Source organism: Apteryx mantelli, chromosome 5 (assembly GCF_036417845.1).
Source record: "Apteryx mantelli isolate bAptMan1 chromosome 5, bAptMan1.hap1, whole genome shotgun sequence".
NCBI classification, from domain to species: Eukaryota; Metazoa; Chordata; class Aves; order Apterygiformes; family Apterygidae; genus Apteryx; species Apteryx mantelli.
Window position 1 is genome coordinate 25846601 of NC_089982.1, and position 11404 is coordinate 25858004.

General features: G+C 38.4%; 1 protein-coding gene across 1 annotated transcript; it reads right to left on the reverse strand.

Moving 5' to 3' along the window:
• Window positions 1-909: 909 nt before the first annotated feature.
• On the reverse strand, window positions 910-6780 carry IL21 (interleukin 21). Its single transcript, XM_013951615.1, has 5 exons — window positions 6646-6780; window positions 6481-6516; window positions 2485-2622; window positions 1065-1152; window positions 910-950 (listed from the first exon to the last, which is right to left on the reverse strand). The coding sequence occupies exons 1-5, from the start codon at window positions 6778-6780 to the stop codon at window positions 910-912; spliced, it is 438 nt and encodes a 145-aa protein (XP_013807069.1).
• Between the last annotated feature and the right edge of the window lie 4624 nt (window positions 6781-11404).

Consider the following 11404-nt stretch of genomic DNA (forward strand, 5'->3'; position numbering starts at 1 on the left):
AAATAGTGTTATGGTATATGAATATAAAATACTGTCTTCTGACAAACAGCACTATGGTTTTGAGCTGCTTCGCTCTGCATAATCAACTACTGTGTTTGTTGGACCTTTTGCAGTGGCCAGTCATACCAAGTGCCTCTGCTGCATTTATGATGTTAAATTGGAGGAATCTAAATGAAATTCCATCTCCTGAAGTACTTTTCTTCCCTAAAGAAGAATTTTAGATGTCCACTTATAGCATTTGGGTTATAATCTCCTCCCTATTGAAACCCATGGCGAGACCTGTTAACTTCAACATGGAAACAGATCAGACCCATACCATACAATATAATTTGTAAATGTTTTTCCAGTAGTTTTGTTTTTAGAAGGAAGATAATACGGTCTTTATACAATATAAATATTTGAAGTTGCACTTCTAAGAAAGTTAAATGCAGGATATTTTTCCATAGACGACTAAGATACAGTCTAAGAGATTATAAATAAAAAAGTGTGTGTGGTAATATTGTAGATAAAGAAATTGATACAAACAGATAGTTTTTCAGGCTTCAAAACCTCTGATAATTTATATTTTTGTGGGTTTTTTTTAATTTCAAATGTCTGTTTCTCAGTTTCATCTGAGATCAGAGCAGAAATACTACTACAACAGTAGCCATTCTCATGTACTTCTAATCAGCAGAACATGATAGCTAAGTCTCATAAGAGAATCTATTTTTGTGAAATTGCATTTTAATTTTCATTCTAAGGTGAAGCTCAGATCTTTTTTGAAACATCATCTGTCTTATAAATAGCTATCCATATGAGTCTCCTTAACATTTTGGGGAGAAGCTTTCATTTACCACACACACAGCACAGCACAGTTGTGTGAAAATGTGAGTATTTTCAATTGCTTTCTTAAATAACATAGTGTCTGCTTTAAATAGTGGATTTTCCATAGCCTTCAGCTCCAGCGTGTCCTAAATTAATCCTTGAATAACTGTGAAAACAACACAGTGTTAGAAATAATGGAAAACAAGGATATCTGTAATTTTTTGCAAAATGTCAAAAAAACAGCCATGAGGAATCAACTCTAATTACCTTTTTCATCAGTTTTGCAAAGCCCTTCAAAAAGTCTTTGGGAGCTTTTTTCTCGTAAGATTCACATGAAGACTCACACTGCTGAAAGACAAAGAAAGTTGCGTCACTTCTAAAAAGCACATCATAATCATATATAAAACTTTGAGATTTCCTACTGAAAAATAAGAGGGCTTCAGTCAAAGCCTTTTACAAATGGAAAACATGAGGCTCAGAAAGGCTGTTCAGTCAGAAAAGGAAAGAAAATAGTAACTACACCTTTGATTCACATTTTTTCACAGAATCACACGATGGGTGAGGTTGAAAGGGACTGCTGCAGTTCATTTACTCCAACCCCCCTGCTCAAGCAGGGTCGCCTAGAGCACGTTGCACTGGACCCTATCCAGACAGCTTTTGAATATCTCCAAGGATGGAGACTCCACAAACCCTGTGGGCAACCTGTGCCAGTGCTCTGTCACCCTCACAGAAAAGAATTTTTTCCTCATATTCAGATGGACCTTCCTGTGTTTCAGTTTGTGCCTGTTGCCTCTCCTTCTGGCATGGGACACCACTGAGAAGAGTCTGGCTCCATCCTCTTGACACCCTCCCTTTAGATACTTGTACACGTTGATAAGATCCCCCCTGTCTTCTCTTCTCCAGGCTGAACAGGCCCAGCTCTCTCAGCCTTTCCTCATGTAACAGATGCTCCAGTCTCCTAATCATTTCAGTGACCCTTTGCTGGTCTCACTCTGGTAGCTCCATATCACTCTTGTACTGGGGAGCCCAGAACTGGACGCAGTACTCCAGATGTGGCCTCACCAGGGCTGAGGAGAGGGGGAGAATCACCTCCCTCGACCTGCTGGCAACACTCTTCCTGATGCAGCCCAGGATACCATTGGCCTTCTTGGCCACAAGGGCACATTGCTGCCTCATGCTTAACTTGGTGTCTACCAGCACTCCCAGGTCCTTCTCGGCAGAGCTGCTTTCCAGCAGGTCAACCCCCAACCTGTACTGGTGCATGGGGTTATTCCTCCCTAGGTGCAGGCCCCTGCACTTGCCTTTGTTGAACTTCAGGGGGTTCCTCTCCACCCACCTCTCCAGCCTGCCCAGGTCCCTCTGAATGGCAGCGCAGCCCTCTGGTGTATCGGCCACTCCTCCCAGTTTTGTATCATTAGCATTTTTGCAGTAATCCTTAGCCTCTTGCCTTGCACATCAAATGTTTGCTGTTATTAAAATACATTCATACGGTTGACTAATAGGGTCAGATTGAATGTCTTATTCCAAAGTGCAGAAAAATGGTTATTTTTACTTCCCTAAGGTAAAAAACTCTGTTTTTGTTAGAAATTTGGGTTTTAGGACTCTACCATTGTAGGTGATGTTTGTTACAGAAAATAAAGAATAATGCTCAAGATTGTAAGCATTGTCAGCAAGTCCTACCTTGCCAGAGTCTCTCAGGATGGTTCTTCTCAAGATCTTAACTGTTTTGATAAATGTAGAATTTACTTGGCTGTTCTTTGGCTGTAATTTCAAAGTTCCATTCTGGAAGCAGGTCACAGCTGTGAACAGGCATCCATCCTAGGGCAGGAACAGAAGGAAGTCACTAAGCTATGGCTAAGCAGTTTTAAAATTAATATTGCAGCACTTTTTTGTATGCGTTTTGGGTAACGATCCATGCACAAAATTCAATATCCAAGGTATTCATTGAGAAGAACTAACTCTATTTTTAGTTAAAGTTAGTTTTGGATATGAAAGAGGTTTTTAACCTTTACTCGGATTTCTCTTTGATAATTGCTTAAGTATTTCCTCACAAAATAAATGCCTAAAATTTCCCTTTAGATATTAATCATTACAGCGATTAGAAGAAAACGTTGTTTAAGAATAGGTCATGTTACATTTAGTAGGTTTTGACAAGCACAGGCGTGAGTATTTTCTTTTTTAAAAAATGAGGAACATCTTTCTGGACTTTTCCTCAATGCTGCATGTGGGAATATACCTTTTTTTTAAATTCTTTGTGCTATTTCTAGTGTCACCTACTTAATAATTATACTTGGAATTCACACAGAACTGCATGTTTACAAATGCTATTTAAACATCCTTATTCAATAGGAGGGAAACGGAGGTGGTGAAGTTAGTAGGTTGCCATACTAAAGGGAGAAGAGGGAGTTGGGGTGAGAGGTAAGATAAGAAGCCAGGCTTCTAGCTTAAATTTTCCTATTATGTTGCTTTAAATTCAGATGCACCTTAAACCTGAGTCAAGGCCAGCAAGCACCATCTATATCTAAGTTGAAAAAGAAGCTATCTCATGTTATGCTGTATTCTAATGATACAAATTTTCTGTTTCTGTTGCTGCTGCTTATCTGGAATAAAAGCAGCCTGCTTTTTTTCCCCTTCATGCTGCAGTTGCATATTAATTTTACTGATGCTAACAGAAAATCTACAAGCAGTCCAGAATCTCTTTTCCTGTGCAGTGGCCATTTTCCTTGCTGGGCATACAACTGCGGAAAATACCACCAAAACTAGCCTATAGTCAACAGAGAAAGAAGAGCACTGTTTACTGAAGCCAATTTCTAACCTGTTTTCCGTTTTCCAAAGAAACGTTTAGAAATGCTGATTATGCACATTAGAGAGGCTCTAAAGCCATCATCTTTGTTTTGCATACCAACTGCTACCAAAGCTGAATCTCTTCCGGTTTATTAGATGTCACTGCAGTTTGCTGCTTTTGCAAGGAGAAGGCAAAATGCTTTATGTTGCTTATAGCAAATTTTAATAGCAACCTTTTTTATTGGTCAGATATAACATTTTATTTTCCTTGAAAACCACACATTTATGTTTATTTCAAGCTTCTTACCGTAACCAGTCTTGCTTACTGGAAAAAAAACCATTCTTTTTTAAAGAGATCAATTTTCCAGCTGAAACTGAAAACATTTTCTGCCTCATTCGTGTTGAGCTGAGAAACCAGCATTTCTCATATATGCTGCCTTTTTTTTTTTTTTTTTTTTGACTGAGTTAACTGTTAGCCTGAGGGCAGGCCAACAGTCAGAGGACCACAAGGACTGTGCTTTTTTGCTAAGCCTTGACAGACTAAGCACTCTGATGAACAGACATTAAAAAACATGGACCACTAGTGATGTCTGAGGGTGACCAGGCAAGCATCTAAAATTGCCGTGTCAAAAATACTCTGCCTCTGATTTGAACTAACTTTGCAGATTACCCTGAAAAGCCTTCACTTCCTGAACCAGCAAACACCAGGGCTAGATGCTGATCTGACGTAAATCAGCATTGTGCCATTGGCTTCCACTGCGATGCCTATTGTCAGCTGCAATGGATCGAACTTAGTCTCGTTTCAGTCTTGAACCAGTTTCAGCATCAGCATGTTTTCTCTGAGTTGATGTGCTCTAATCTCTTAAACTTCTTCTCACTGCCTTCTTTTTTTTTAATATTTCACAGTTGAGTGCACAAAGAAATTGTGTAGGATTGAATGGGGGCTAACACTCAGTCCACTCACAGGGAGCTCCAAGGAAGTCAAAACCAATAGTGATAAACCACTGAATTTTGGACCTTATAAAAGGCAGTCTTCCTCCTGAATATTCAAGGCCAAATTCAAATCTGGCACAAGCAGATTATCATGTAAATAATATTCTGATGTTTAAAAACAGATACAAGAAAGACTTCTTATTAAATCCAGTTTTGTATATTATAGTGTAGCTGCACTTAATCATGATGCATGCAACTTTGCCACATTATAATTCATATGGAAATATTTGGACAATTCAGTAAATATAAGGATGAAATGCTTGTTATGCTATAGCCAGGTAATGTAATTGCTGATGACAATTACTGGTAGCACACTGTAATTTTAAAAAAAATTTTCAAAGGCTGAACCTGTATCAAACTTAGAACCTTCCAATATATGAATTCCTTAACTCCTGTAGTTGTCGAGGGAGGTGTTCAGCACCTCCCAGAATCAGACTCTAGAGCCCTAAGCTGCAAGCGAACTGCTGTCTTCCTTCCTGAGGTGACCATGTTTTTTTTTTTTAAAGGCTCTGATTAAGCGATTACTCACTAGTTGTATTTGCTTCGTTTCAGAGGTAGTGGCAGACTTTGCAGTAAAATGACAGCTAATCATCTGATTCTTTTCACTTTGACATAAGAAGTTAGAAAAAGTGTTAATGACAAAAACCCAGCAATTAGCTAGGGTGCATTAGGTTCTTGCATTGCACGTTTCTAGCAATGAGGTGGAATAGATCTCTTTTGGTCATGCTTATATGTTTTCGGCAAGTGAAAAAATACACCTAACCGTAAAGCCTAGGAAGGGGCTAATGAAAGCTGTGCCAAACATGGTGAGTTTTTTCCTTTCTTTTTGTTGTTGTTTTGCATGATAGTTTACGGTTCTGAGTAGATAGCTTTACGCTTTGTGTATTTGTCAAAAAGCTATGCATAATGATCGTTTTTATATGTAAGTCAAAACTGTGGTTTCTGAAATAGTTGTCAGGACTCAAAACTCGTTATTACATTTAATGTAAGACAGCTGATAACAGGAAAAGTATCACATTATATGAGCCATGGCTAGCTCTAGATCATTGTTCTGTATTGGGGAATATCGAAAGAAAGCAGAAAATGTTCATTATCTAAGCTTTTAAGACATGTTTTTTTGTTATTAGCACTTAGTTTCACTGTAAGTCCTGCATCTGGCTTCCTTCTAGCATGCACAAGCTTTCTGTGACTCTAACATAATTTATTACATACAATAAGTTCTAGACTTCGGATAACACAAAATATCACCATCAAATAATATTTAAAATAAATATCTATATAAAAAGGGATTTACAAAGGTTGTGTTATTTTAGCTAGCTATAATGCAAAGAGAAATACAACCTGCTTGCAGAATGCAGTTTTATCTTCCTAGTTTACCTAATAGTGCAGCGCTTGCACACGAGCAGTCTTACAGAAACCACTGTGACTACGAATGAGAGGAAGCACTATATAATATGGCCTTGCTGTCCTGCTCCTGGCATTTAGGCGCAGGGGGAGGAAAGGGGATCCCTTCAGGCTATTGCAGGAATACTCCTGGTCCTGTTCCCAAAACTACAATCCCTGAAAGCTTTGCTACTCTTTCAGATATCATGTGAAACTCCATTATTAGCACTATTTCTCAAATAAAGGGAATACATAAAAATGCTGGATCTGTGTGTGTGTTAGGCTACACACACCACAGTAAAGTAGTAGTTAAGATAATGTAATATAAACACTATTCTGACGTTGAAAATCCAGAAAAAAGAAGGAACTTCTATTAAAGTATTTTCTTTTTCAGTCTAGCTTGCATTGAGAGTACTAGGTCACAGATAGGAAAAAGAAGACATCTGTTTGTCAGTGGAATAAACCAATATAAAATAAGTTTGATATGATTAGAAGGAAATGTTAAAGCAGTCTCACCACAGGGTTTTCTGGTGTATGCAGCAGTTCAGCATCCTACAATGAAACAAATGTAAGTTAGAATGTTTAGCATTTGAAGATGATGATGTCCCTCACAAGATTTATTCTAAGCAATATATAATGCTTGAAAATAATTTTAAATATTATGACAAATACTTTGCTTACCTCATCTTTCACTACGGTTTCTAAGTGTTCAATTGTCTTTACAAGCTGTTTGTATTTTACTGCTTTTTGTGGAGCTGCAGTCAGCACCATACTGGAACAGAAGAAGAGCATACAGAAAATGATCATCCTCTCCATACTGATGAGTTCTGTTTTAAAATGTGTCAGGAGCAAAGTTATGCTATCCAAGATGAACACTTCAGTTTGAACTGTTCTCAGGTATGCTACGTACCTACCTATTTATTGCTCCTTGCTGGAGATGTAAAACCCACCCATTTCAGTTTGGAAAGCTTTGTAGAATGGATTAATGAGTAACCCTTTTTTCTTTTCCACTGGCTAGGTGTATGTATGTGAGTTTGTGCGTAGGGGGCAGGGATTGATGGAGTGAATGAAAATATGCCCCATCTGCACATTGGACAGGAAAAAAAGAGAAAAGGGTGAATTCCCATTTTCACTTTGAGTCAAGAAATGAACGTAGTAAAAAGTAGGTACTTAGAAACTACAGACCTAGGTAAACAAAGATTCTGCTTTTTTTTTTTCCTGTTTCTTACAGCATCTTATTTCTCCAATCCACTTGAAGCCCTTTTATATCAGTGCTGGAGAAATATGACAGGACTTCTTTTCAGAATTTAAAAATGTATTATTCTACTTACTTTATAGCTTCAAAGGACCGTAGCTAGTTCCCCGATGTCTGTGGACTGCCACTTTTACATTCATGGCTTGGTTTCTGTGACAGTTGTGAGTCAAAACTCATTTTAGCACTTAAGCCAGATGAAGTTTGTTTTATAAACTTCAAACTGACGCCAGGTATTTTAACAGCATCTTAGAGAATATGTCCACTGGGTGGTGAAAGTGCAGTTGCAGGGATCTGAGCTCAGGGAGGTGCAATGCGGTGGGAGAGGTGGATCCCCCTGCCCTGCCCCTGCACACGCAACATCTGCTCCCCTGGCCACTGAGGGGGGGCAACGCTGGAGGATCAGGGACTAATCCCTGTGAGTCCCAAGGGATGTTATCACTTGGGTCCAGAGTTTATGACAGCTGAACACGGTTACATACTGCAGCAGTTAGGCTTGCGATTTGCAACTTGTCGCAACCCATTGGATGGAGATGTTTGGTTGGTATAATAACGATACATTGTTTGGTGTAAAATAGATTAAAAAACACTTACTTTAAAAAATTTAAAGCCAGAATAAGAACAGCGGAATGATCTGGAGTAAGAAATAAAGCAGACTCTCCTAATTTCCTTAATATCTGTTGTAATTAAGCATATATGCTACTTTTGAGAAAATACATTTAAGATTATTATTTGGGAGAAGGGCACTACTGAAAGGAATTTTCTCCAACAGATGCTGGTAAGGAATGATATCTTACAAGGTCTTCCATTATTGCCTTCTTTCTAAATTACTACCACTAAATTTAAAGGTATTTAAAGGTATCCTTCTCAAACATACTCCTTTTTTAGATTAGTTGCATCCAGCCCAAGCCCAGTTTCTGTCACTTGCAATGAGATGCACCATTCTCAGCAGGGCTCTGTGGAGGCTCTTGATACTTAGTGGTCTGCCTCTGATGAGGATCAGTTGACTTCAAGATCACTGTTCCTAAAATTTTGTCACAAGAAGGAAAAAAAGGACTTTGATCTTGTCTAGGCTTTATCATGAAATTACTCTTATGTATTATCATCAATGAACAGTTATCAACACTGTGGTAACATCATTAAATGCTTGCTGTAAAGAGCAATTAAGGTCACTTGGATACCTTCACTGTGCCAAATAAAAAGGTGCTCAAGTGCCTTTCAAATTAAATCCTTGCCTCTGGAGGTCTAAAGATTTCAGGTCTAAAGATTTCATACTGTGTAGATTTTGTAAAAATGGACTTCAGTTTGGTGTCATCTTTATCTAGAACAATAGTCCATGTAATAAGCTAATGTATAAAATGTACCTGCATATGTGTGGTGAGTGAATCTGGGCAGATGTGCTTTCAGTTGTTCTGGGTGGTTCATTTCAAAATAAGCATCTAAGCTGGTGTGACAGCTCTATCTGGCATCCTTAAGTGTGTTTCTTTTCTGTATATGATTACTCAGTGTACACTGTTTCTGTGCCTAAGCCATTTTTAACCTTTTTGAAACTGTATAGCTTAAAAAAAGAAATTTTATGTATGTATGTATGTCTACACAAACACACTCACAGTCCTATATGCGCACACACAATATTTCTCCTAGTAAAAGGGATAGCCAATCACACCTGGTAGAACAGAAATCCTGAAAAATGAGAACTGAAGTAAGAGAGACAGAAGAATATTTTCTTCTACCATACAGTCTTAAACTTAATTTCTTGAAGAAAAGACAGCATGGTCATTTTTTTCTTTTCTTTTGATGGACGTGTTTTGAAATTATTTTAGATAAGCACTACACTGGGGAGTAGCGAGGAGGCTGCTAGAGGAGGTTTTGGGGTTCAATCTCAGTAGGTTTTATTCAGAATTGATGTTAATTTATAGCTAAGATTCATTAATGGATATTAGCAGTGGTAGAGAATATTTTGTTTCAGAAACTGTGTGGTGACCAAGGCCTATTTTTGTCTCCTTTCCCCACCCATTCCTTTCATGTGAAGATTTGCAGAAGTTGGTTTGTCATCTGTTGTTCAACACCTCTGTGAGGCTGCTGGGGGATGGAGAGATTATTTATGATAGTAGTATTCTTTACATGAAGATGATACTTAGCTCTGCTTCTCTTTATTGTAACCGGACCTTTGTTTTCTCAGCAGTTTGTTGAGTAGTAGTTTGGTTTAACATGCATTGGCTTCTCAATCCAGTTTTTGATTACACCATTGGAAGCGGCAATGGTTCAAGTGCAGGCTGCTGCTAACATCTGCTTCTGCCTTGTATTGTCATTATTTCAACTTTGAGCTCCTTTTGTGGAGCTCCTTCGTGCTCAGCTTCTGTGGGTGATCGTACTAGTCCTGGCAGCTTTTATTTGATGCATCTTTATCTGGTTAATAGGTTAGAAGCTTTTCCGCTTGGATGTGCAGTATACCTCTGTTAGCTGTGTCCTAGTTAGGTGGTTGGCAATTATTCTTGCAAAGATATCACTGCAAATAGATTACTACACCGTAATCGTTTAACAGTTGCTCATGTGTTTGCCTCCGTTGCTGGTCCAGAATGTCTGTGTGTGTAGCCATTAGGAACATTCTTGTTTCCGGCCTAAATGCATTCACAGCTAGTTTATCCCTTTTGTTCTTGTGGTGATGTTGTCCTTCAGCTTAGGTCATTTTTTCCCTCAACCTGATGCTTTCTTATTTGATGAGCTTATAGACAGCAGTCATACCCTCTTTGGCACTGAACTGAACAAACAAGGTCTTTTAGTATATCTGTCCCCCTAACCATCCGATCAGTTCTGCTCTGCACAGTTCCAGCTTTTCTTTCTTGGTTAGAGTAGTGCATAATATTCTGGATGAGGTCCCGATAGCTCCTTGTGCAGTGACATTAATATTTTATTACATCAGCTAGAAACACCTTGCCTATTACAGCCTAAGATTGCCTTTGTCTTTGTCCTTAGTGCTTTGCTGGACAAGAGTATACACATCTGCATTCTGGATATTGATGTGTCTCGGGCATTTCCAGATATTGGTCCTGGCCTGTACAACCACACATAAGGCTATCCTAAAGCACCATAGCAGAATCATACCTGCGAAGCTAACAACCATGGCAATTTTCATTTTGCGTTTTTTCATAAGTTTTTAATAGTTACAGGTCTAATTTGGGTCCTAAAACTGTGCTATCTCTGGAGGTACAATCCAAATAATAAAACAGAGAGATAATCGCAGGCTCAGCGTGTTACTAACCTGGGGGATCCTGAGATCCTGTTACTTTAGGAAAGAAAGAAATTATCATGGCAAACAAAGGCAACATTAAATTCACTGAACCAAGCTCAAGCCTGATGTGCACAGTTTAAAACAAGCTCTTTATTTGAAGAGCTTGAGTCCTTGCAAGCTTCGTATTTAAGCGAAGCTGTTACATTAGGCTGTGCTTATCCCTTCACATTTAGGTTTACTTAATGATTTTGTAAACCAAGTTCAAGTCGGAAAACACTGGTGATGGCTAACAGGTTGTGTGTACTGTTTGTAGTCCTAACAAACTTTTTTGTACGGCACTGCACTACAAGATGCAGTTTAGGATACAAGAAAAAGATAAAAGATTGTTTACATGAAAGGTTAATTGCAGTGAAAACCACGGCATACTTTTGTGGCGAAACCCATTATGTGAAAGAATGGCTGTACTACAAACCCAGGGACAGTTTGGACAATAAGTAGTAAGCAAAGCATTTCCCCTTTCTACCCAGAAGCATCACAGAAATATGGCAGACTTTATTCATTTACTGGTTCAATTCAATTCAATTTCTTTATTCATTTATGGGATACTGCACAGTTTTGGTGGATATATGCTGGAAAGACGTGTCAGTCTGAGATATTTCTAAATTAGATCTATGATATCTTAAATTAGTTATGATGTTGGCTGAGTAATTAGAATGGGAAACTAAACAAGTAGTAAGCAATGTGGTAGCTGGTGGTTGCATATCATTTCTCTAAAATAGTATATAATCTTCTGTTTTGTATTATAGGCTATATGGGCACAATAATTGAAGAAATGCACACTGACAGAGAAAGTGAAAAATAAGGACAAAGAAGAACTTCCTTTATGTCTAGGCAGTGGAGAAAACTCCTTGATATCCCTCTCATCAGATAAGCGTGAGCAACATACTTTTTATATA